The sequence below is a fragment of the Delphinapterus leucas genome, chromosome 15, assembly GCF_059928025.1.
Source record: "Delphinapterus leucas isolate spDelLeu-1000000601 "Yukka" chromosome 15, BTC_Dleu_Yukka2, whole genome shotgun sequence".
Lineage (NCBI taxonomy): Eukaryota > Metazoa > Chordata > Mammalia > Artiodactyla > Monodontidae > Delphinapterus > Delphinapterus leucas.
In genome coordinates, this window is record NC_143143.1 from 6,389,086 (window position 1) to 6,416,085 (window position 27,000).

Genomic DNA, 27,000 nt, shown 5'->3' on the forward strand with positions numbered 1-27,000 from the left:
ATTTACCCTGTAGCAAGCAGCCTCCAGACCAGGACTTGAACCAGGCTGAAAAGGTGTTTGCTGTAAGAGAAGGGTTATCTTATCCTACGCCCTTCCTTGGAAAAGTAGGCATCAGAGCAGGCAGTGTCCTCACAACCCATGGATGAGCAAGGTCAGTTGAAGGTCTTTCAAATTTATTTGTTGCTGCCTCCCCCCCAACTTTTTATTTAAATCTTTTTCTTGTTCTTTTTTTTTTTTTTTTTACCTTGAGGCCAAACCATTGTATTATTCACCATTATAGTAAATGCATACGAAGACCTCTTCTCCATGCTGACGTCAGCTTTTCTTCACATCACTTTCATGGGTTTGAGGTGAGATTTTATGGCTATTATTGTAGTTTTATGGTTAGAGACCCAGGAGAGCTGAAATCCAATAGTCCCAACTCCTGAGGGATCCCAAGGAAACAATATGTTCAAGGAACAATAGCAAACTTTGAGCCAAAGTACAACTCTGTTAGTATCTGAGTTATACCCAGTAACCTCCATCACGGGCTCACTGGTAAAAGGTGGGCTGAAAAGTAGCTTTGGCCTCCCTTGCTTCCCACTCTCAGCCCCAGATCTGAATTGAGGACCTGTGTGCTCAGGCATGGTGGGGAGAGAGAGAGACAGAGAGCGAGAGAAGTGACTGGACCTAAGTGGAGACTCCAACCAGACATACGGATAGAAGATGAGCAGTCGGGGGCCAGGCTGGAAGGAAGGGAGCTTCATGCCTGGATGATGACCCTTTAGGGCACACTGCCCTTCATAAAATATGGACCAGAGAACTCCTTGGGCTCTGATCAACCAGCTTGGTAAACTCTTTTTCCTTGTCTGGTGTTGGGGAAATATAAAAGTATTGGTTAAGGCAAAATCATGGGGAGAAAGGCCATAAGTGTTCCTTTTCCATGTCTGCTGTCAATTTAAATCAAAACATTAAAATTTAAAAATATCTTTAAACTCGACTCCAACGATCCTGTTTGGGGTAGAGTTGAGGTGAACTCTGCAAAGTGGAAGAATGCAAAGCAGAGCATGAAAGGGGCTATAATAGAATTCAAATTATATGGAGTTCCAGAGGAGAAAAAAATACTTCCTTTTGACTGGGGAGACTCGAGGTGGCTTCACGAAGGGCATGGTGTTTTATGCGAGCTTGAAGGACAGTGAGAGTTTTGATAGAAATGAGCAAAATGGGATGGCTGGAATAGCATGAGAGGGCAAAAATGCGCGGTGTGTTTGGTAGAATGGTCAATTTCAGAGGGACTGGAGTCAAATGGCTGGTAATCGGAGGGGCCAGGACTGGATGCCAGTTGTGCTGACTTTCTGGGTAATGCTCTCCCAGCTCTGCCATACCCCTTGCAGCCTAGGATATTATCCTGTTGCTCAGGAGGCCACATACAACTTCTTCAGCCATAAACTTGTTACATGAGGCCTTTCCCCTTTGTCTCCTCTCCAGGTCCTTCCTGTAGAGAAGCACCTTCATAAGGATTATTGTGGCTCATGCCTTTTATGTGCTTCACACCCAGAGAACCAGCTATAAGTCTAGCCTCTCTTCTCTCTTTACCGTGTGGCTAGCAGACCTCTCTTTCCTAAGAAAAGCACATAAGTGGGACAGTATGGGGCCTGCGTAGGTGTTCAGCTGAGACAGTCATTATAGGCATTCCTGATACAAGTAGGTAGAGCTGTGGAGCTCCACCCGGCAGAACCCAAGGCCGAGAGTGGGGCAGCTTTGAGGAGGACCGTGAAGCCTGTCTCCAAAGCTAGGTTCAACCCAGAGTGTGGGGTGGTGGTGGAAGAACTGGAGGAGTTTGGAAACTGGGATGCTTGAGGGTTAAGGGTCTGAGGCTCTGTGGGGTGCATGGGGGCACTCAGAGGGCATCTCTTTGGCACAGGCTGTCAGCATAGGTCACAGATTCCTATGAGCTCACCCTTCACATGAACCCCCTCCAGAAGGTCTGCAGATAGAGCTAGTTTATACCTGTTTATGTGGTCCTGTCTTTACGGGAGAGTTTATTCCCCTTTGGTAGTCTGGGCAGTCAGTGCAGGGGCCAAGAAGTTTGGGACTTGCAGATTACTTATGGAGCAATGAGAGGCTTCCCTGGCCATGGTGACAACCCAGGACAATGAGGTCTGTGCTCCTCCCACCCTCTCTGTGTGGAGCCTGTCCCTGGGGTTCATCCTCTTCCTAGCACAGAGGCCCTGAAGGAGAGCTCTGCTGTCACAGCCCATGGGATAAAGCCTTCAGGTTGACAAGTTTCCTTAGAGCTCCCTTCATGTCCTTGTTCCTCAGGCAGTAGATAAAGGGATTCAGCATGGGGGTGACCAGCATCTACATTACTGAAGCCAGAGAATCCTTGTCAGCTGCGTGGGAGGATGAGGGACTCAGGTAGACCCCTGTGATGGTCCCATAGAAGAGAATGACCACAGCAAGGTGGGAGCCACAGGTGGAAAAGGCCTTTGGTTTGCCCCGGGCAGATGGCACCTGTAGCACAGCAGACACAATGTGGATGTAGGAGACGAGAATGCCAAGGAAGGGGATGAGGACCGCCAGGTCCCCCTTCCAGCAGAATCATGAGTTGGTTGAGTTGGGTGTTGGGGCAGGAGAGCTGGATCAGGGGAGCAAGGTCACAGAAGGAGTAAGGGATGACGTTGCTGGCACAGAACTCCAGCCGGGCCATGAGGAGGGTGGGTAGCAGGGAGTGGAAGTTGGCGAGGGGCCAGGAGCTCCCCAGCATCAGGGCACAGACTGGCATACTCATCACCATGGAGTAGTGCAAGGGCTGGCAGGTCGCTGTGTAGAGGTCATAAGCCATGGCCATCAGGAGGAAGTTGTCCATGTTGACAAGCAAAATGCAGAAGTAGATCTGGGCTAGGCAGCAGCCATAGGAAATGGACTGAGTCTGTGTCTGGATGTTCACCAGCATCTTGGGGACTGTGGCAGAGATGAAGCAGAAATCTACCAGGGAGAGGTCGCTGAGGAAGAAGTCCTTGGGCATGTGGAGGTGGGAGTCTGAGCCAATGGCCAGGATGATGAGCAAGTTCCCTGCTGCCCCGACCAGGTACATGACAAGGAAGAGCCCGAAGATCAGTTCCTGCCTCTCGAGCTGGCTTGAGAGCCCTAGGAGGATGAACTCAGAAGCGCTTGTGTGTGGTTTCACCTCTCCATGGTTGGCTGGTCCTGCTAGGAGATCCAGACCAGGAGCAGACTTTAGAGAAGATGGAGGCGCCCATGCCTCCCTCCTTCCCTCATATAATCCCTCAGCTCACATCTCTGTGTTCATTTGGTAGAAACCCAAAAGAAGTCTCTCTACCTATCAACCAGGGAGTCCTGTGGCCTCAACAGATCCCAAAGTCAGGATTTTAATGGTTTTGCCACCAAAATACTACTGCACCTGAGCCCCACAAAGCCCCATGTGCCATCTCTCCAAGGAGAATCCTTGTGACATACGGCCCGGTACTCAGTGGTGGCAACAAGGGGGGTACTTAGGGTGTCTTAGCCCCCCAAAATTCTATCATACTCTCTGTTGTGATGTTATAAGTAAAGAGCTATAGGAATGTAATTTCCTCCTACTCCCAATAGGATTGCCACCCGAAGGCCCTTGCTATACAGAATTCTGGAACCACAATGGCACATACATGGAACCTGAGGGTAATATTCGTAAACATCCTCCTTCCGCACAAACCTCCTTCCCCACCAGTATTTTATCTCCCATGTTCTTCCACCCACATGGAGCCCAGGGATCAAGATGCTCCGGCTGCCACTCGTCACCGACCCTGGGCCACCTTGGTCCTGGTGATGATGCTGTGGGATGGAGTTGGCCAGAGCAAACGTGGACAGAAGAGCCTGCTGACTGGGACAGCTCAGCCAACCCTTCTGCTGGGGCTGATCCAGGAAGGGCCTCACCTCTGGAGGGAAAGAGTTGCCCCTGCAGATTACAAAGAGAAACTGAAGGTGTAACGTTGCCCAGAGTAACAGAGTGGGCAGCAGGGCAGCATAGGGGTCCCTCAAAGCTGGAGTTCGTAACAGTTCAGTGCGAGCTCAGCTGAAGTTTCACTAGATAGAAATGATTTTTCAGTGCTTCACAAGACATAGTTAGTTGGGATTTGGGTCCTATAGAATGTAAATCATCAAGAGGGAGGGGGAGAAAGAAGCAACTGGAGTTACTGTGCTGCTTGGGGATGGGGAACAGCTGACGGGGGAAATCAGTCTGGAAAAGCTATGGGAATCGGTATGGCCCACCTGGGAACTGTGCAGGCAGTGAAAGGGGTAAACGGTCTTGGAAGGCTTTGTCTGTGCCGCCATTTTGCTTGGAGCAAAGGAGCTTACCGGCTCAATTGGGCAACGTACAGCAGGGATGGAGATTTCAGCTCTGCAGCAGGACCCAGCTAAGCTCTTGGCCTGTGTTGAGCTATGCCTTAGTATGGAAAATAAATGGCTCGTTTTGAATGAATGTTTTACTGATGTGATTTTTTTAAAAAGAATTTGAGTATTTGGTGACCCAAAGGCAAGAATCTTTGGTAAAGGACAACCATAAGATATAAATGCAGGAGGCTAAGAGAAATCTGTTTGGTGAAAAGTAAGAATGAAGGGAAACATGTATTTAATATGGGTTAAATCCTCATTTGATCAGTACTGGTTAAAACAGCTCTAAAACTGGGTGATGTGAGAGATGAGAAAACAATGAAGGAAATGGTTCTTGTTCTTGAATGGAAAGGTAACTCCTTAGCCTAGGGAGCTGACATTGAGCACCTACTGCGTGTCATATACAGGACTAGGCGTGTGCATGTATGTGCATGTATTTAATTTAATCCTCACAACGTATGTAAGGTAGGTGTTATTCTTATTTTACAGATGAGTAAACTGACACCTAGAGGGTTTGAATAATTTCCCCGGAAGACATCAGGATTTGATTCCAGGTTGGTCTGATTTCAAAGCAGTACTTTGATTTTCTCAAAAAGACCAAGGAAGTACTACTGGGTAAACTTAAACTTGGGGCATCAGTGTAAATGGATCAGGGAATCCTGCAGTGACCAGCACAGGGGCAGGAGGAGGGGAGCGTGGAGCAGGTTGGATAGGGCAGGGACATGGTGGAAGAGGGTCGCCTGTACTAGGGAGAGAGGGCTTGTTCGTGTGGCTGCAGCATAGGTGCCGAGACTGACACGTGTGGTGCAGTGACAAAAGCTCTGTCTCTTTCTTGACTAATGTTCCTTTTGAACCAGGGTGTCTCCATCCTCTCTTTTCCTGCCCATCCTCCCACTTCCCCAGAGGTATGGGAGAAGAAAATGTCCTTGTTACTATGTCCCACTGGTTAGGAAGATAGTCTTTCCTAGTACTCCTATTTTAAGAACACCAAAGCTCAAAACGTCTAACTTCAAACAGAAAGGATCACCACCCCCATAGCATCTGGACCATTCCTGTCAGCATGCAGACATCCCCCAGTTTGAAAAATCCACCCTTGACCTCACATTCCCCTCCGGCCATCAGCTCATTCGTCTACTCCCCTTTTCCGCAAAAGTCCTCAAAATGTGGTCAGTACTCATTCTCCAGTTCCCCCTTCCTGTTCTCTCACGTAGCCCCCTTTTCAGGCCTCCCCACCAGTTCCTGGAACTTCCCTCCTTAAGGCCACCATTGCTCGTCTCCTCAGGCTCCATCTCCCGAAACCCAACAGAAACCCAACAAGCTGGAGCCAGCACTGCTGGTCACTTTCCCCTTCTTCTTTTTTTAAATACGTAAAGTGATTTCATTACTTATTTCTTTATTTTTTAAAAATTTATTTATATTTATTTTTATCTTTGGCTGCATTGGGTCTTCGTTGCTGCGCGTGGGCTTCCTCTAGTTGCAGCGAGCAGGGGCTACTCTTCGTTGTCGTGCGAGGGCTACTCATTGCGGTGGCTTCTTTTGTTGTGGAGCATGGGCTCTAGATGCACTGCCTTCAGTAGTTGTGGCTCGCGGGCTCAGTAGTTATGGCCTTGTGGGCTCTAGAGCGCAGGCTCAGTAGTTGTGGCACACGGGCTCAGTAGTTATGGCCTTGTGGGCTCTAGAGCGCAGGCTCAGTAGTTGTGGCACACGGGCTTAGTTGCTCCGCGGCATGTGGGATCTTCCCTGACCAGGGCTCGAACCCGTGTCCCCTGCATTGGCAGGCGGGTTCTTAACCACTGTGCCACCAGGGAAGCCCTACAATCGTCTCTTAACCGGGCTCCCTAAAGCCTCAGCAGTCTGTTTCTACACAGCATCCAGGGTTGAATGTTAAGAAATGTAAGTCAGATCATGTTACTTCTCTGCTCAGAATCCTCCAGTGGCTTCCCATTTCACTCAAACGAAACCTAGAGTTCTTGCCAAATCCCACAGGGCTACGCATGACCTGGGCCTCTGCCCTCTCCCTGATCTCACCTCCTTTATTGTCCCTCACTTTTGGCAGGCCAGCCACGATGGCCTCCTCACTCTACCTGGACACATCAAGCACATTCCTACATTAGGGTCTTTGTACTTGTTATCCCACTGCCGAGAATTCTGCTCCATTATGATTTACTTCAGTTTGATTTCTGCTAAAATGTCACCTCTGTTCAGGGTTCCCCCACCAGCTATCTAAAATAGTACCCCTGAATCTGTCTTCTTTCTTATTTTTGCTTTGTTTTTATTCTCAGCACCATCTCTCTCTCTCTTATCATCTGTATTATCTATCTAATCATCTATTATCTATCTATCTGTCTATCTATCTATCTATCATCACTGTGTTTCTCTAGAATATAAGCTCATGAGAATGAGAGCAGGAACTTTATTTTTATGTATTACCATATTCCCAGTTTCTAGGACCGTGTCTGGACTATAGGAGACATCAGTGTTGTTGAACGAATGGGTAGCTGTTCTTAATGTCCCCCTTTGTGACCTCATGCCTTTGAGATTGGGTGAGACCTTAAAGATAGTCCTCCTTCACCTGATATCAACATAGTGTCTTCCAAATGTCAATCATATTTACTTATCACCTGTATTTTTGTTTCCTTAATAGTTATTTAATTCGCTAATTTTGTTAATTGAAATTCATTTATTAGAAAAGAAAGCTTGTACACCATTATAACATAAGAAAGCAGTATCGCTTACTGAATTTTAGCCAACACCATTACCTGCAGAGAGTTCTGAGTCTGAAACCCACGTTTACTTGGTTAAAAAAGGAGAATGCAAAGTTGTAGAGAGGAGTTAGGGAAATAGCACCAACCTGAGTGTTTTTCTGAGAGGTGGTCAGAAGGGTTGGAGGAGAAGTAGAAAGAACTCAAAAGGGAATCGCTTTCTCACCAGGCTATTTGGTGCTATTTGTCTCCATCTCTGTAAACCACCTAATGCCAACTTTCAGACCCCTGTAGGTACGGGCTTCACACTGTGGGCAACACTGCACTAACCTGTACATGCCTGGACTTGGACACCTGTTTGTTCAGGTTTCATTTCTGTTCCTGATCCTTGGGCAGCCAGCACATGGGTTGACTTTGTTTTCTTGCGTCATCGGCAGTTGCATCTCTCTCTTGTGACCACTGCAGCTCTGGGGTTTGTGTCAGCCTGAGCACTGGACCTATTTTATGAAAGCCCAAGGGGTGGAGAAAAATGCTTGTCTTTGACTTCGAGGTTCTCATGTTTAATTTTCTCCAATCATTGAGCCATAATTAACTCTGTTTAAATAATTTAGAGGGGGAAACAACAAATTAAAGGTGCTAGCAAAATATAGATAATAAAACAAAAAATGGAAACAAACCACATAGAAGAAAAATAATTAAAGCAGAAATCTGATAATTGATTATTTGAAAAACAATTGATAAACAATATCAATTTTGATAATGAGAATGAAAATTAAAATGAAGTCAGGATTTGGAAAACATACTTAATACAAAAGATTTATATTTAAGTTGAATATTCTTTTCAATTGTGGGCTATTACATCTTATCAAATGAAAAATAGATAGCTACTTACAAATGTATGGAATATCCCCAAAGATGCAAAAATGAATTAGAGAACATAAATATAATGATAATAGAGAAAGAAACATAAAGTTATTAAACAGTTTCTAAAGGGGCATCTGATTCCAATGTCTTCAAAATCTTCTAAGAACCAATAATTCATTCAGTAATAAAAATTTTTTAAATATAGGAAATTATAGCATATTAATAATCTGTAAACTGGATAGAGTAATAATATTTGCTTAAAGGGGCTGTTGTGAGGATTAAATGAGAAAATTCCCATAACTTGTATAGGACAGTGCATTGCACATAGTAAGCAGTTAACCAGGCTATTACAATTATTATTCAGTTCACTTTTAGAGGCAAATATTTTAAACTCAAGCTAAACAAAGACAATGAAAGGAATATTTTAGACCAATTTTGATCATAGATACAGATATAAATGCCCCAAGTAAAATATCTGCAAAGAAAATAACACATTAAAAGAATTAACTGTTAAACTCAAGGAAATCCAGTAACCTCGTTCACCATGAACAAAATATAAAAATAATGTAATTAGACCTGGACAAAGCATCCAGATAAATGTATCATTGCCTTATAGATTAAAGCTCTGAAAACATTAGGAGAGTTTTTTCTTAATATAATAAGCTGTGTATTTAAAAACAAGATTCAACGTCTTGTTTACTGAAGACTTAAACCTTTTCCCGCAAAAGAACAAGAAATGGATGTTCTCTGTTATTATTCCTTATATACTACTTCACTAGAAATGCTGGTGATGGTTATCTTAAAGAGATAAAAACATAACTTTTTTACACAATATCTCTTATAACGAAAGTCTTAATAGAAATGAAGTCATTGCTAAAAATAAAGTTAGTTGAGTAAAGTTGTAGGCTGTAATGTCACACAAAAATCAGTAAATTGGTTACTGATATATCAATAATAAAACCACAAAAAAAGCACTGAAAAATCCCACTAATGATAAAATAGATTATTTGGATTTTAATTCAACTTAAAAATGAAATATTTGTTCAAAGAAAGTTGTAATGGATAAAGGTATATATATGATATAAATAGATTTTAATTGAAAGGTTTAGGTATATTTAGGTGATCATGCTTTCCAAGTAAGTATATAGATATTTTATTATTAGTAATAAATTAATAATAAATATATACAGGAGGCACTGTACTAAGTGCTTAAATATTAGCTTTTAAATTCTACCCCAGACTCAACAGATAGGTACTATTATCTAACTTACAAAGGTTTACAAGTTAAGTAAATGTAATAAATGTAGGAATTTTACATTAGGGACTGTACAGCAGGAAACAAATCCTATGGAAAAATAAGGTAATTTGTTCAGATATTTGTTGAAACATTATTCCTTCCTAAATTTAAAAAAAATTGGAACAACCAAATGCTCAAAATAGTAAGAGAATAGCTTTGCAGCTATGATGTATCAATGCAGTGGAATACTATACAGATATTAAAAACAAAAGAATGCTGGGCTTCCCTGGTGGCGCAGTGGTTGAGAGTCCGCCTGCCGATGCAGGGGACACAGGTTAGTGCACCGGTCCGGGAGGATCCCGCGTGCCACGGAGCGGCCGGGCCCGTGGGCCATGGCCGCTGAGCCTGCGCGTCCCGAGCCTGTACTCCGCAACGGGAAAGGCCGCAGCAGTGAGAGGCCCGCGTACCACAAAACAAACAAAACAAAAGAATGTGTCAATATGTGGCTATTTGTCTATGATACAGACTTTGAAAGCAGAACATAAGATAGCATGTACATACAGATGACATCTATTTCAGAATGTACATCCGCCAACAAAAATAAGATGTTAATTTGGAGGGTAATGGGAACAGTTTGAGGTTTAATTTCCACTAGTTCTTTCCTTGCCAAGTTGCTTACATTCAACGTGATGTGAAATAGGCCATGGTGGGCAGTCACTTGCTCTGCTTCTGAGCCGGTCTTAATGTCAGCAAACATTATCAATTGTATCTACCAGGGATAAGCATTAGAAGTGGGTGGAATTACTGGATAGGCCTCCATAGTTGGGAATGAGGGCAGGGACTGAGTGAGGTTGTCCAGGAATTGAATCCTGTGTGATTTTAGGAAGTTTGTGCTCTGATTTCTTCTCTATAAAGTGATGGGGTTGGAGTCCTAGCTGGTTTCCAAGGTCCCGGGCTGGTCTCTGGTCCTGCCTATCTTTGAGAAGTGGAGGAGATGCCTTTGTGCTTATATGTTTTGGGGGCATTGGGAGAGGAGTGTCTCCTCTCGTCCCTACACTGGCACTGTCCTGTCCAGTTCTTCTGATTTCTGCCAACCCCACCCAAGGAATCGGCCTCCTCCTGACTTACTTCTCTTCCTAAGGAGGGGCAGACAGCTCAGAAGCAGCCTACAGCCAGAGACACAACCTCTGGCCCCATGGAAAGCAGGGCGAGGAGTGCATCTGTGCTTGGAATGCAGGGTGAGCAAGGAGGCTCCAGTCCCTGATTCTTGGGCCTCAGAGAGGTGTGTGGGCCTCACACTTGGATTATTTGCAGAGCTACTCGTGGCCTCTAGGGAGCAGTACCCAGTGGGCAGTGTTGAAAATAAATGTGCAGTGATTACCTTGGGTCTGGCTGGGCCCAGTTCTCCTGGGCTCCACATCGTCTCCTTAGGGTTTTTCTACTGGAAAGTTATTGCTTTAATGGTTTAATTTGTAACTTTTGTCTACAGGGGATATCTTAATAGTTTCTTTTAATCTTCAGTCCAGGGAACTCATCTTGTTTATTCAATCAGATCAGAACTCCAATGTTCATGTTGATGGTCATTTTTTTAAAATTGTGATTTTTTTAAGTTGAAGTATAGTTGATTTACAATGTTGTGTTAGTTTCAGGTATACAGCAAAGTGATATATATATATATGAATAAACAATGCTATTGCTTACTTAATAGAATATAGTATAGTGTAAAATAACTCTTATGTGCACTGGGAAACCAAAAAATTTGTGTGACTTGCTTTATTTTGGTGCTCTGATACCAAACATGCAGTGTAATATCGCTGAGGTATGCTTGTGTGTGTGTGTATACATATATATATATAAAATAGATATATATATAATAGTAGCCATCCTAATGAGTGCGAGGTGGTACCTTACTGTGGTTTTGATTTGTACTTCCTTAATGATTAGTGCTGTTGAAGATTTTTTTCATGTTTGAATAAACAAATGGCTTAGCCATTTGTATATATTTGGAGAAATGTCTATTCAAATCCTTTTCCAATTTTTAAATCAAATTTTTTTCTTTGTTGTTAAGTAGTAGGAGTTCTTTATGTATTCTGGATATTAACCCCTTATAAGATATATGATATGTAATATTTTCTCCCATTTCATAGGTTGCTTTTTCACTCTGTTAATTGTGTCCTTTGATGCACAGATATTTTTAATTTTGATGATCAAGATTATCTATTTTTTCTTTTGTTTTCTGTGCTTTTGGTGTCATATCCAAGAAATTATTCCCAAATCCAATGTTATGAAGTTTTACCCCTATGTTTTCTTCTAAGTGTTTTATAGTTTTAGATATTACATTTAGGGCTTTTATCCATGTTTAGTTCATTTTTGTATGTGGTATAAGGTAAGGGTCCCACTTCATTCTTTTGCATGTGGATATTCACATTTCCCAGCACCATTTGTTGAAAGGACTATTATTTCCCCACTGAATGGTCTTGGCACTATTGTCAAAAATCACCTAGCCATTTTTATGAGGGTTTACCCCTGGGCTCTCTATTCTGTTCCATTAGTCTATATTGTCTGTCTTTATACCAGTACCACACTGTTTTGATTACTGTAGCTTTGTAGTAAATTTCAAAATCTGGAAGTGTGAGACCTCCAACTTTGTTCTTCAAGATTGTTTTGTCTACTCAGGGTCCCTTGAGATTCCATATGAATTTAAGGATGGGTTTTTCTATTTCTAGGGAAAAAAACCCTGCTGTTTGGGATTTGATAGAAATTAAATTAAACCTGTAGATTGCTTTGGGTAGCATTGACATCTTAACAACATTAATTCTTCCATTCATGACCATGGGATGTCTTTCCATTTATTGGTGTCTTTAATTTCTTTCAGCAAATTTTTATAGCTTTCAGGGTACAGGTCTTCTGCCTCCTTGGTTAAATTTAATTCTAGGTATTTTATTCTTTTGGCTGCTATTGTAAATGGACTTGTTTTTCAGATTTCCTTTTCATACTCTTCATTGTTAATGTATAGAAACACAACTGATTTTTGTATTTTGTAATTTAAAAAATATATTTATTTATTTATTTTTAGCTGTGTTGGGTCTTTGTTGCTCTGCATGGGTGTGGGCTTTTTCTAGTTTCAGTGAGCGGGGGCTACTCTTCGTTGTGGTGTGAGGGCTTCTCATTGCAGTGGCTTCTCTTGTTGTGGAGCATGGGCTCTAGGTGTGAGGTCTTCAGTAGTTGTGGCATGCGGGCTCAGTAGTTGTGGCTCACAGGCTCTAGAGCGCAGGCTCAGTAGTTGTGGGCTTAGTTGCTCTGTGGCATGTGGGATCTTCCCGGACCAGGGCTCGGACCTGTGTCCCCTGCATTGGCAGGAGGATTCTTAACCACTGTGCCACCAGGGGAGTCCCTGTATGTTGATTTTATATCCTGCAACTTTGCCGAATTTGTTTATTATTTTTAACATTTTGTGTGTGTGGAATCTTCAGGGTTTACAACATATAAGATCCTTTCATCTGTGAACAGAGATAATTTTAATTCTTTCTTTCCGATTTGGATGCCTTTTATTTCTTTTTCTTGACTAATTGTTCTGGCTTGGATTTCTAGTATTATGTTGAACAGAAGTGGTGAAGGCCCTTGTCTTGTTTCTGATCTTAGAGGTAAAGCATTTAACTCTTGACCATTAAGTATGATGTTAGCTGTGAGCTTTTCATATATGGCCTTTATTACGTTGAGGTAGTTTCCTCCTATTTCTAATTTGTTAAGTGTTTTTATCATGAAAGGATGTTGAATTTTGTAAAATAATTCTTCTGTATCAATTGAGATGATTAAGTGATTTTTTTCCCCCTTCATTCTGTTAATATGTTTTATTACACTGATTGACTTTTGTGTGTTGAACCATCCTTACATTCCAGGAATAAATCCTATTTGGTCATGGTGTATGAGTCTTATAATGTTCTTTTGAATTCTGTTTGCTAGTATTTTGTTGAGAATTTTTGCATCAATATTCATTAGGTGTATTGGTCTATAGTTTTCTTTCTTGTAGTGTCTTTGCATGGCTTTGGTATCAGGGTAATGCTGGTATCATAAAAGTGAGTTTGGAAGTCTTCCTTCCTCTTTGATTTTTTGGAAGAGTTTGAAAAAGATTGGCATTAAGTTTTAAAAATGTTTGGTGGAGTTCACCGTGGAGCCATCTGGTCCTGGAGTTTTCTTTTCTGAGATATTTTTGATTACTGATTCAATCTCTTTACTAGTAATAGGTCTGTTCAGACTTTCAGTTTCTTCATGATTCAGTCTTGGTAGGTTGTATGTTTCCAGGAGTTTATCCATTTCTTCTAGGTTAGCCAAGTTTTTGATGTACAGCTGTTCATAGTAGTCTCTTATAAACCTGTGCATTTCTGCAGTGTCAGTTGTGATGTCTCCTCTTTCATTTCTGATTTTATTTAATTTATTTCTTTTCTTTCGTTTTCTTAGTCTTCCTAAAGATTTGTCAATTTTATTTTTTCAAAAAATCAGTTTTATTGATTTTTCTCTATTGTCCTCTTAGTCCCTATTTATTTCTGCTACGGTCTTTGTTCTTTACTTCCTTCTCCTAACTTTGGGCTTAGCTTGTTATTTTTCTAGTTCCTTGAGGTGTAAATTTAGGTTGTTTATTTGCGATTGTTCTTTTTTCTTTTTAATGTAGGCATTTACTGCTATAAACTTCTGTCTTAGAATTGCTTTTGCTGCATCCCCTAAGTTTTGGTATGTTGTGTTTCCATTTACGTTGGTCTCAAGGTATTTTTTGATTTCCCTATGATTTCTTCTTTGACCCATTGATTGTTCAGAAATGTGTCATTGACTTCTTCCAATTTTTTAAAATAGATCTTTATTGGAATATAATTGCTTCACAATACTGTGTTAGTTTCTGTTGCACAACAAAGTGAATCATCTGTATGCATACACATGTCCCCATATCCCCTCCCTCTGGAGCCTCCCTCCCATCCTCCCTATCCCACCCCTCTAGGTCATTGCAAAGCACCAAGCTATGCTGCTGCTTCCCACCAGCCAACTATTTTACATTCGGTGGTGTATATATGTCAATGCTACTCTCAGGAATGTGTCATTTAATTTCCACATATTAGTGAATTTTCCAAGTTTCCTCCTGTTATTGATTTCTAGTTACATGCCATTGTGGTCACAAAAGTTGCTTGATATAACTTCAGTCTTCTTATGTTGGTTAATACTTTTTTTGTGGCCTAACATATGATCTATTCTGGAGAATGTTTTGTGTGCACTTGAGAAGAATGTCTATTCTACTGCTGTTGGACGGAATGTTCTGTATATGTCTGCTAGGTCTATTTGGTCTAAAATGTAATTCAAGTTCAATACTTCCATATTGATTTTCTGTTTGGATGACCTGCCCATTGTTGAAAGTGGGGTATATCAATATATGCTTTCAGATATGTTAATATTTGTTTAATATATATAGGTAATCCAAGGTTGGGTGCATGTATATTTACACTTGTTAGATCTTCTTGAGTAAATGACCCCTTTATCATTATATAATGACCTTTTTTGTCTCTTATTACAGTTTTTGACTTAAACTCTATTTTGTCTGATACAAGTATAACTCCTTTGCTCTTTTTTGGTTTCCATTTGCATGGAATATATTTTTTCTATTCCTTTACTTTCAGCCTATGGGTGTCGTTAAAGCTAAAGTGAGTCTCATATCAGCAGCATAGAATGGGTCTTATTTATTTATTTATTTATTTTGCGGTACCCGGCCCTCTCACTGCCGTGGCCCCTCCCGTCGTGGAGCACAGGCTCCGGACGTGCAGGCCCAGCAGCCATAGCTCACGGGAGGGGTCTTATTTTTTAATCCATTCAGCTACTCTGTGCATGCAGAGTGGTAATGGAGTCAGGGTCTGAAGTGTGGGTGCAGGCAGAGCAGCCATGGCTCTGGGGCCTGGGACATTCACAAGGTTAAGGAGGGCTGACAGCCCTCATCCTGAAGTGGTGCAACAGCAACTCCTTCTTGGGAGGGGTGTGGAGTGGTGTCTCCCTCTTCAAGTAGTCTGTAGTCGCAAAGGCTACCTGTGTCCTCTGCAAAGCAGGTCATTGGGATCCATGCTGATGAACACTATGTGACCCTCCACTGAGATATCTGTGGGAGCCTGCAGTTTTTGAATTAGAGTCTGCTTTGTCTGATATTAGAATAGCCATCCCTACTCTCTTTTGGTTATAATTTACACTGAATATCTTTTTCTAACCTTTCACTTTCAACCCATGTATGTCATTAGATCTAAAACAAATCTCTTATAGACACAGTATCATTGGATTCTGTTTGTTTTACCCATTCTGACAATCTCTGTCTTTTGATTGGGTAGTTTAATCCATTTATATTTATGTTTAAAGTAATTACTAATAGAGAAGGACTTGCTATTACCATTCTGATATTTGTCTTCTGTATGTCTTATAGCTTTTTTGGACCCTCATTTCCTCCCTTACTGCCTTCCTTTGTGTTTGGTTGATTTTTTTTCTAGTGACATGTTTTGATTTCCTTCTTATTCCTATTGTGTGTATTCTATAGATATTTTCTTTGTGGTTACCATGGGGGTTACATAAAACATCCTAAAATTATAACAACCTGTTTTTAAAATATTTATTTATTTTATTTTTGGCTTTGTTGGGTCTTCATTGCTGCGCGCGTGCTTTCTCTAGTTGTGGCGAGCAGGGGCTACTCTTTGTTACAGTGCGTGGGTTTCTCATTTTGGTGGCTCCTCTTGTTGCAGAGCACAGACCCTAGGTGCGTGGGCTTCGGTAGTTGCGGTATGTGGGCTCAGTGGTGTGGCTCACGGGCTGTAGAGTGCAGGCTCAGTAGTTGTGGTGCATGGGCTTAGTTGCTCCATGGCATGTGGGACCTTCCTGAACCCGTGTCCCCTGCATTTGCAGGTGGATTCTTTTTTTTTTTTAACATCTTTATTGGAGTATAATTGCTTTACAATGTTGTGTTAGTTTCTGCTGTATAACAAAATGAATCAGGTATATGTATACATATATCCCCATATCCCCTCCCTCTTGTGTCTCCCTCCCACCCTCCCTATCCCACCCCTCTAGGTGGTCACAAAGCATGGAGCTGATCTCCCTGTGCTATGCGGCTGCTTCCCACTAACTATCTATTTTACATTTGGTAGTGTACATATGTCAATGCGAATCTCTCACTTTATCCCAGCTTACCCTTCCCCCTCCCCGTGTCCTCAAGTCCATTCTCTACATATGCGTCTTTATTCCTGTCCTGCCCCTAGGTTGATTTACTTCACTCTGTATGACAGACTCTAGGTCTATCTGCCTTACTACAAATAACTCAATTTCATTTCTTTTTATGGCTGAGTAATATTCCATTGTATATACGTGCCACATCTTCTTTATCCATTCATCTGTCGATGGACACTTAGGTTGATTCCATGTCCTGGTTATTGTAAATAGAGCTGCAATGAACACTGTGGTACATGACTCTTTTTGAATTATGGTTTTCTCAGGGTATATGCCCAGTAGTGGGATTGCTGGGTCGTATGGTAGTTCTATTTTTAGTTTTTTAAGGAACCTCCATACTGTTCTCCATAGTGGCTTTATCAATTTACATTCACACCAACAGTGCAAGAGTGTTCCCTTTTCTCCACACCCTCTCCAGTATTTATTTTTGTAGATTTTCTGATGATGGCCATTCTGACTGGTGTGAGGTGATACCTCATTGTAGTTTTGACTTGCATTTCTCTAATTATTAGTGATATTGAACATCCTTTCAGGTGTTTGTTGGCAATCTGTATATCTTCTTTGGAGAAATGTCTATTTAGGTCTTCTGCCCATTTTGCATTGGGTTGTTTGTTTTTTTGATATTGAGGGCAGGTGGATTCTTAACCACTGTGCCACCAGGGAAGTCCCATAACAACCTATTTTCAAATTCACTTACATAAAACTCTACCTCTTTACAGCTCTGCACCTTCCCACTTTATGTTATTGATGTCATAAATTATATCTTTATATGTTGTGTACCCATTAATATAGAGGTATAATTATTTTTTATGCATTTGTCTTCTAAATCCTATAGTAGAATAAAAAGTGGAGTTAGAAATCAAAGTTACAATAACACAGGTATTTATATTTGGCCATATATTTACCTTTACTGTAGATCTATATATTTTTGTATGGTTTTGAGTTACTGTGTAGAAAAAAAAATGTGACTCCATTTCTACCAGCCTATCAGAGACTAAGGGCCTCCTTCTTGAGAGGTATTTGAAAATTTCTGGCTTCTGTTACTTCTAAAGTAACTTCATAAGCATTGACTTATTAATTAATAAGTTAATAATTTAATTAATAATTTAATGGGTATGAGCCTGTAATATTTCAGGCAATATATATAAGGCCTTTTTTGGGGGTGAATATAATTTCTGGGCATGCAGGTAACAAACTTTTAGGTTGCCTTTCAATGTACATATTCTTAGAGAATTGAAACTGTCAAAGAAATCTTGACTTTTAGTGGCTGGCACCAGAGTTGCCCCATAATAGTGTGTTCCTGGGGTGAGCTGAATGCATATTCTCAACTTTCGTAAACTAGTCTGATTATAATCTGAACTTCATAAAGTTCATGTGCCACATTGAGGTCGTTGTTTAATATTCAACAAGGATTATGCCAGCAAAGTAGTGCTGCAGGAAAACATCAGGTAAGTGTTGGCACTGCTGTGACTTGATTTGTGTTGCAACATATTCCACCTGGTTAATGATCTCAGTCACCACCCTTGCCTTATATCTCTGTCTTCTAGGTCTCTAACCTTGGAAGTTTTGAACTTAGCTCATGGAATCCTAGTACCTGGCACTGAGAACATGCTGTACAACCTCCATACGTGACAGATAGGGAGCTGAGAGTGCAAGGGTCTTGTCCATCAAGTGAGTGAACAACAGATTGGAGTGGGACCTTGGGGTCTGGACTCTCACGATGACGTCCTCCCAACAACACTGTTCCGGTTATTCCTTCATTTCTTCTGTAATCTCATGTCTGGTCAGATCCAGCTGGTTCCTGCTTTCCACTCCCTGCCTTCTCCAATGCTCCCTTCCATAGGTCACTCTGTGCCTCAGAGACCCTCTGTGGCCCTTGACTACATTCTTAGAAGGAATGCTTAGCCTCAGTTTACAAAGCTGTTCTGGGTGAAGCTGATGGGAGGCCTGGGCCTTGTCCACTTAGCATCATCATCTTCTGACATCTGTTTCCCACCTTTAGGGGTGGTCCTTGCTTGAAAAGAGCTGATCCAGAGGGTCAGACTTGACCCTTTGGCTGATCTTGCAGTGCTCACTTAAGCTGCTGCCCTGTTCCTTTCTGCTCCATCTTTCATCTCTTAGACATGTCCTTTGTTCCAACCCAGCAATTCTGTGTGTTGTCTCCCTGCAGAGACTTTGCCTTCCAGGGCTGTGCCGGGCTCCATGGGGAGAGCTGTAGGCACTTGAGAGTGGCTTGTAGAAGGCTCTGGAACAGGAGGTAGGGCCAGCGTCAGCAGTTGGCAGGGCAGGAGGGAAAGGCTGGGCCTCAAAAGGCCCTCACTGTCATTCAGTTAGATAAGCATGTTTTCCTAAGCTCTCTTGCCAGGCATGGTGCTTGATGGTGGAGAAATAAAAGCAAACTTCCCTGCATGGAGCAAGTCTATGAGCACCATTTTTTTCCAACAGCATGTGCTCAACTTCGTGTCTCTGTCATGTTTTGGTAATTCTCACAACATTTCAAACCTTCCACCAGCAAAAGATTATGACCTGCAGAAGGCTCAGATGGTGTTTAGCAATTTTCAGCAGTAAAGTATTTTGAAAGTAAGGTATGTACATTGTTGTTATTTTTTTAAAGACATAATCTATTGCACATTTAGTAGACTACAACAGATTGTAAACATAACTTATATGCACTGGGAAAACAAAAAATTTGTGTGACTTGCTTTACTGCGATATTCACTTTACGGCAGTGGTCAGGCACCGAACCTGCAATATCTCCAAGGTATGACTACACTGTATTTGCATTCCTACCTTCCTTGAGTCAATTCTTTATCCTCTCAAAATACTTCTTGGGATCACCCTCTAAATTAACTATTTATATCCAAGTATTTATCTCAGGGTCTGTTTGGGGGAAGTTAAAACTAAGAGCCCTATTATGTACCTGGTTTTGTTTTGTTTTTTTTGCGGTACCCGGGCCTCTCACTGTTGTGGCCTCTCCTGTTGCAGAGCACAGGCTCCAGACGCGCAGGCTCAGCGGCCATGGCTCACGGGCCCAGCCGCTCCGCGGCATGTGGGATCTTCCCGGACCAGGGCACGAACCCGTGTCCCCTGCATCAGCAGGCAGACTCTCAACCACTGCGCCACCAGGGAAGCCCGTACCTGGGGTTTTACATCCATTTTCTTATATACTTTTCACACAAGCCATGGAATATACATCGAATCCTTTTTAGAGATGAGGATGCTGAGGTTCAGAGAGGTTAAAAGATTCCCCAGGGTCACATAGCTAATGAGGGTAGAACCAGTGTTTGGAACTATGTCTGTGTGACTCCTAAGCCTGTCCCATTTCTACCATTTCTACTGTTTCAGGGAAAACCCCCTGCGTCAGGGTCAGCAGACCTAAGCTCTGGGTTCAGTTCTCCTCCACATCAATGTGTGACCTTGGGCAGACCCCTTGGTTGTTCTTGGCCTAAATCTCATTTACATATTTAAAGGTTATCTCCCTGGAGCTGGACAGGATCAGACCTTTCTTTGGAATGTGCAGGGTTTGGACAACTCAGGTCTGCTGAGTTAATCCTTTACTGCACACTTTCATAGCTCTTCCTTGTCATTCAAGACCCAGCACAAACACGACTTCCTTAGAGGCTTTTGCCAACCGACCATCCTGAACTACCCTCATCACTTCTTACCGTTTTGCCTTGGTTTGTGTCATCATTGCTCTTTGCCATCTGTTTTCTTGTTTGTGTATCGTCTACCTTCTCCTCTAGAATATAAATTCTTTGAGGGTGGAGATTTTGTTGATCATGTTGTATCTCAAATGCCAGGAACAGAGGATGGCAAAGAATAGTCATGAATAATAAACGCTTTTTGCTGAATGAAGGAATCTGGACCACCATAGGCTAATTTCTAATATCTCTTCTAGCTTTAAATGACCATTAATCAAGTTAAAGTATTCATATTTTTTAAACTAGATTTTGAGTTCTTGTAAAGGAAGACTTTTTCCCATGATTTTTCTATCTGAAAGTTCTGAAGGCTATTAGGCAAGAGCATGTGCTGAGAAATGCTTGTTGAATGAATGACTCTTCTTGAAAGTCCCATACCCTCAGGCTCTTCCAGGGTTTCCTCTTCCCCTGCCTTCCTTCCTCTTCCCCGGTTTTGCTAATATGACTTGTTAATCAGGTTGCTGACCTCACCTGTGGTTTCTCCTGTGATTCGGGGCTCTTTGGTAATGATTTGGCACTTCCTGAGATGACAAGTATGTCTCTCCCTTCAGAACTGTGACGCTTGATGACTTCACTCCAGCAGGAAGTTCATAAGATGCCCAGTGGAAGCCAATCTTATTAGAGGCAGGTTTGAATGACACTTGTATTAATGCCTTAGGGCTGCCCTAGCAAAGTACCATAAGCTGGATGGCTTAAAACAACAGAAATTTCATTTGAGTGGCAAGGTCAATAGGGGATGGATCGCTGGTCAAAGCCGCATGTTGCCGTCATCCCCTTTGCCAGTGACTAGTCTGTTAAGTTTCCCTCCTAAGGGAATGACGGGTGCTGAATCAGCAGAAAACCAGTTCCATTTCCTGCAGAGGCATGAGACCTTGGGGACAGCTGGGCGGCTCACTCATTCAGAGTAAAGAGAGGAAACGCCCTCGCAGGGGCCCTGGTCATGCCAGGCGTCAGTCACTGTCAGAAGCCATCGGTTCTGTCAAAGGAGACTGGAGCCATGCGGACATACCTTGCATATGTTCCATAGCATTCCAGAGTTTTAGTTTCTTCAATCAGTGTTTGTTGAACTCTTATTGTGTGCCAGGTACTTTTTCAGTGTTGAAGATGTGAGGGCAAACTAGACAGACGGGGTCCCTGCCCTCAAGGGGCTCACATCCCAGTGGGGAGAGAGACAATGAGGAGACAAATACAGCAATTACATATCACCCAAGCGCCAAGACGGAAATGAACATGGTGCTGAGATGGCAAGTAACGGGGGACCCAATTAGCCCGGATGGTCAGGGGAAGCCTCTCTGAGGAGGCAGTATTCTGAGCTGAGACATGAAGAATTAGGGGAGGAGCATTCCAGGTGGTGGAAACGGCAAGTGCAAAGGCCCTGAGGCAGGAAACGTCTTGGCTTTGTCTGACAATAACAGAAGACCATGTGTCTGGAGGGCCATGAGTGAGGCAGGTAGTAAAAGGAGATGAGGCTGGAGGGGTGGGCAGGGACCTCAGGGGCCAGTGGCAGGAGGCTGACTTTTAATAAGTGCATCTGGAACCCACCTGTGGGTCTTTAGCAGGAGAGCAACACAGGGTGCTTCCCCTGCAGGGGCAGTGGGGAGACTGGCCAGGAGGGGGCAGAGTGGAAGTGGGGGGCTGGCTGGGAGCTGCCCAGGTATTCAGGTGAAAGATTCAGGAAGTGGAGGTGGTTCAGAGCAGACACAGCAGAAATGCATATTGTGGGAGGAATAGACAGGCCTTGAGGATGGACTGGAGGTAGGGGTGGGTGAGAGAGGAACCCAGGGTCCTGGCCTGAGCAGCCTGTCGTCACTCACAGTGGCTTCCCTTCCGGCCTGTGCCATACATACCTGCTGTGCTTTGGGGACTCAGGTCTGACTCTTTGGGGCTCCATTATGAGAGGTTAAAGCCCAGAAAAGCGGAACAAGAGGCCAGACAGGGGAACTGGATTGCCCACTTCATGCCTTGAAGTGCTTAGTTAGTGGCTTCTCAGTCTCAGTTGGGTAACCTGAGCTCCTTGAGTTTAGTCTTGGCAACTGACCCGTTTCCCAAATCCTCCAAGATGATGTCTGGTGTGTAGGGAGGGGTTAGGACTTTTGGGAATAAGAAAGTGGGCCTCGCAGGCCTCCATGGTCAGGGGTGGGGTTCACTTGAGCTCTGCTCTGTGGCTTCCAACCTGGAGGGAGGGTCCTCCAGGCTGAAGGGGCGGTGGGACACTGAGGTTCCTCACTTAGATGTCTCGGTGGGGGAGGAGGCTGCTGGGCAGGATGAGCCCTGGCTGCACCAAGACGTCTGGAGTGTGGCCCTGCACGCAGAGCCTAGTCTGCAGAAAGCCCACGGGTCTCCCTCCCCTGCTTGCCCCCAGGAACCTCTGCTCCAAGTGTGGTGACAGGGTCCCAGAAGTCCTCCATGAGGGAAGGAGAAGGGACTGTATTAGTTTGCCAGGGCTGCCGTAACAATGTGCGACAGACTGGGCAGCTTAAACAACTGAAATGTGTTCTTTCACAGTTCTGGAGGCTGGAAGTCCAAGATCAAGGTGTCAGTAGGGTTGGTTCCTTCAGTCTTCTCCCTGTGTCTTCACATGGTCTCCCCTTTGTGCTTGTCTGTCCTATTCCTCATCTTATAAAGACACCAGTCAATTGTGAGATGGGAATTGACATATATACACTCTTGAACCTATGTCGAAAATAGATAACTGGTGAGAGCCTACTGTGAACTCTGATCAGTGCTCTGTGGTGACTTAAATGGAAAGGAAGGCAAAAAAAGAGGGGATATATCTATACGTGTAGCTGATTCACTTTACAGTGGAAACTAACACAACATTGTAAAAGCAACTATACTCCAATAAAAATTAATTTAAAAAAAAGAGACACTAGTCGTATTGGGTAGTACTCACCCATATGACCTGTTTAAGCCTTAATTACCTTTTGAAAGGCCCCGTCTCCAACCACGGTCACATTCTGAGGTACTGGGGGTTAGGACCTCAACCTATGAATTTGGAGGGGACACAATTCAGCCCATAACAGGATCTCAGGAGAGAGCCCGTGGGCCTGCACATAGCTGTCACAGGAGGGCAAAAGGGACCTGCAGCAGTGCGTGTGCACTGTCACCAAGGCTGGGTGGAGTGAGGGGTTGGGACCCGGGCCAGTGAGAAGGGCCCAGGTCAGCAGGGGTGACTCTTAGACCAGATAGAATCAGCCCTGTGACCTTAATCATTAAGCTGTGCTCGTTCCAAACAACCTCATCAGTCCCCGTGCTGGGATGAACCACCCAACGGGCATGGGGCTTTGAGGCTAATGTTGGCCCCATGGGTGTCCTTTTAGGGCCCAGCCCGCTGCTAAGCACATTGCAGGCCGTTTGCGCAAACATCTCCTGGTTGTTTGTGAAACACCCTGTGGATGCCCAGGGGCACCACTCATCCTTACGCCATTTGGGGATTTCCAAGCATCCGCTATCAGGAGTTTCATCTGAACCTCAAACATGCCTGGGAGGTCAGCAGGGGGTTCTTGTCCGGGCTTCTGTTTGGATTTACAGAGATTTCCTGGGTACCTCTCTGGGTCAGGCATGAAATGCTTCCAGTTTGGTGGGGAAATGTCAGACCCATGAACAGACCAATTCAATGTGGTGAGAGGTTGGTCCTGGGGCTTTGGGAGCAAGAGACAGAGCACTTCGTCCCAAAGGGGTTTGGGAGGAAGTGACCGCTGAGCTGGCGCTTTTAAAATTTATTGTGAAAAACCAAATTCATAGACATACATGCTTTCAAAAGTGGAACAGTCCTACCCAGTTTACAACAAAATTAGAGCTGCCTTGCTCTACCTGATCCCCACTCTGGTTTTTCCCTCCAGTGTCCATTTTCACCCCACTTAGAAGTTTCTTCTGGCATTTGTTGCCATGTCATTAAATGACATGCTTATCCTACTGTTTCTTGCTTACTCTGGGAGATGAGAGTTTAGGTTTCCGGTATCCTTCTTGCCTCACACCCACTTCCCGCCTTCCCAAAACAGGGAAAGGAATGGAATTCTTATTTGCTGTTTGCCTCATTATGACCTAAGTTCTCATTATTCACACTGAAGCCATGCACACGTCTATGCTTCTGTTTCTGTCTTGACATCTTTTCATTTTCCTTGGAACCAATAATTCCTCTAGTAATGATGAGTTTTCTGTGTCCCAATCTATCACCTGTTTTCCGCCAGAAGTGTAACTCCCCTCTCAGGACGTTCAAGCCCTCCCCAGGCTCTCTCCTTGCTTGGGCCTAGGCTGCTTGCTCCTGCTTCTACATGGCCGTCATGCTGGGCATTCCCCTTGCCTCTCTGCTGCACTGAGTTACCTGGATCTGTCTCTTTCTTGGTTCTGTCCCTTGTTTTGGTAGAGGGCATCATCTCGTCACATTCTGAGGAATGATGCCTAGGAGTAAATTTTTTTTTTTAAGAACTTGCGTGTCTGAATAATGTTCTGTTTTGCATTCATGCTTGTTTGGGCGTAGAATTCTATGTGGGGCAGAATTTTCTGTCTGAATTTGAAGACACAGAGTCTTGCTTCTGGTATTGCTGTTGAGAAGTTTAATACCCTTCTGATTTCTGTTCCTTTGTGTGTGACCTGTTTCTTGTCCCCACTCCCTTTTGGAAGCTTTTGGGATTTTCTTTTTGTCCCTGGTCTCCTGAAATGTCATGACTCTGTGTCCTGGTGGATCTGCTTTCGTGCATTGTTCTAGGCCAGAGCTGTCCATCCACCTTTCTGCGCTGATAAAAACGCTCTCTACCTGTGTTGTTCAATACTGTGGCCTCCAGCTGCTTGAGGCTACTGAGCTCTTGAAATCTGGCTGATGTGACCAAGGAACTGCTTGTCTGGTTTTATCTAATTTTAAGTAATTTATATTTAAATTTAATTAGCCATATGTGACTAGGGTCTACAATGTTGGATTGGTCATTGCACTTCAATGACCTTTCAGTATGGAGACTCTTGCCCTTTGGTTCTGGGAAGTTTTCTTGAATTATTTCTTTAAGTTTTAAAAATTATCTGCTCTGAAACCCCTATTGGTCAGATGATGAAACTCCTGCAACGGTTCTTTATTTTTCTTATTTTTTTCTCTCCCATTTTCCATCTTTGTCTCTATTTTTCTTTTGGAGTGAATCATTTAACTTCACTTTCATACCTTTCAATGGGATGCTACATCTTGTGTTATTTTTATTTCTATGAGCGCCTTTTTGCTCTCTGTTCTGATTTCACATCAGCACAGGACTCAGGCCACTGTGACTGTTTTCCAAAGCTCCCTTCCTCCTCCCACATTGCTTCTGTTCCTCTGAGCTCCTTTTTCTGTTCGTTTGGATCTTTCCCTTTAATGCTGGCTAGTCCTTGCCTGTCTGCTTGTGTTTGAGGATGTGTGGGAGTTGTCAATGGTGGGCTTCGGTGTAGAGCTATCTGGCTGGAGAATCCCTGAATATCAGGGTCTGTAGATCCTTTGGGCTGTTCTGCTTCCCAAGAAGGAATTCCCTAGTCTTCTGCCCAGGAGACGGAGGGTGCTGGAAATCTCATGACTCCTTCTGCTTTCAGTAATGCATCCTGACATCCTCTCTGCCAGGTGTCTCCAAGTCCAGAGTACGTCCAGTTCAACATGTGCAGAGAATATCCCCCAGTCTTCTACAGGCTAGGGGAGGTGGCCATAATAAAGTAACACAACCTGGGTGGCTTAAAACAGTAGAAATGTATTGTCTCACCGTTCTGCAGGCCAGAAGCTTGGGGTCAGGTTGTCAGCCGGGTTGGTTCTTCCTGGAGGCTCTGAGGGAGGATCTGCTTGATGCCTCTTCCTAGCTTCTGGTGATTGCTGGAAATCCTTGGTGTCCTTGGCTCGTGGCAGCATCACTTCAGTGTCTGCCTCCATCTTCATATTGCTTCCTTCTCTCTGTGTGTGTCTGTGTGTCTGTTCAATCATTAAATTAGGGCCCACTCTACTCCAGTATAACCTCATCTTACTTACCTAATTACATCTGAAAGTCCTATTTCCAAATAGGGTCATATTCTGAAATTGCTGGTGGACATGAATTTTGGGGGAACATTATTCAACCAAGTACAAGAGGGAAGTCTAATACTTTATTACATAGACTTTAAACAGTCCTCTGTTTTCACCCTCACTTAACACTTCCAGTTACAGAGGTACCTGGTGCATGCAGTTCCTGAGTCTTTCTGGCCTCCAGCGGCGTGGTTCTGTTTACTCCTGGTCTCCCGAGTGCTGTGGGCTCAGCTTCAGTTTTCTCTGCTCTGCCAAGTGAGTGCTTTCATGGCAGATACACAGTGGTCATGGGCATAGACTCTGGGGCCAGACCACCTGGGCTTAAAGCTTGGCTCTGTGGCTGTGTGACCTTGTCCAAGTGACCTAACTCCCCTGTGCCTGTAAAAAGGGGGTGATAATGAGAGAACCTTCTATGTACTGTTATTCTGAGGACTAAGGGGAGAACTTAGGAAGGTGTCTTGCATGAAGAGCTCTTGATGACGCTTGGCTACATCTACTTGTAGGTTCAAACAGTTGGTGGCTGTGGTCTCCTATCTGGTTGTCTTTGTCCCTATGGATTTATGCCTTTTAAGAAAGCTCTTTAGGGACTTCCCTGGTGGCCCAGTGGTGAAGACTCTGCGGGGGCCTGGGTTCGATCACTGGTCAGGGAACTAGATCCCACATGCATGCTGCAACTAAGAGTTTGTGTGCCACAACTAAGGAGCCAGCGAACCACAACTAAGGAGCCTGCGAGCTGCAACTAAGACCTGGTGCAACCCAATAAAAATAAATAAATATTTTTAAAATTATTAAAAAAAGAAAGCTCTTTAGTGCATTTTATGGGGGCTTCAGGCAGCTTCAGAAGTAAATGCTTGTGTTAAACCCACCATGTTTAAGCTTCTG

General features: G+C 43.5%; 2 protein-coding genes across 2 annotated transcripts in view; one reads left to right on the forward strand and one right to left on the reverse strand.

Moving 5' to 3' along the window:
• The window catches only part of ZSCAN25 (zinc finger and SCAN domain containing 25), a 52,731-nt gene that overhangs the window by 18,730 nt on the left and 7,001 nt on the right, over positions 1-27,000 (forward strand). The window contains exons 10-12 of the transcript XR_016387749.1: positions 14-350; positions 4,864-4,928; positions 17,964-18,087. The gene's annotated coding sequence lies outside the window, so the exon portion shown is untranslated. The remainder of the gene's footprint in view (positions 1-13; positions 351-4,863; positions 4,929-17,963; positions 18,088-27,000) is intronic.
• Positions 2,156-25,989, reverse strand: LOC111181935 (olfactory receptor 1f45-like). Its single transcript, XM_089895468.1, is given in 4 exon segments — positions 2,156-2,568; positions 2,570-3,192; positions 3,648-3,937; positions 25,826-25,989. Coding segments are annotated over 4 exon segments (1,416 nt in total). The 3' UTR covers positions 2,156-2,229.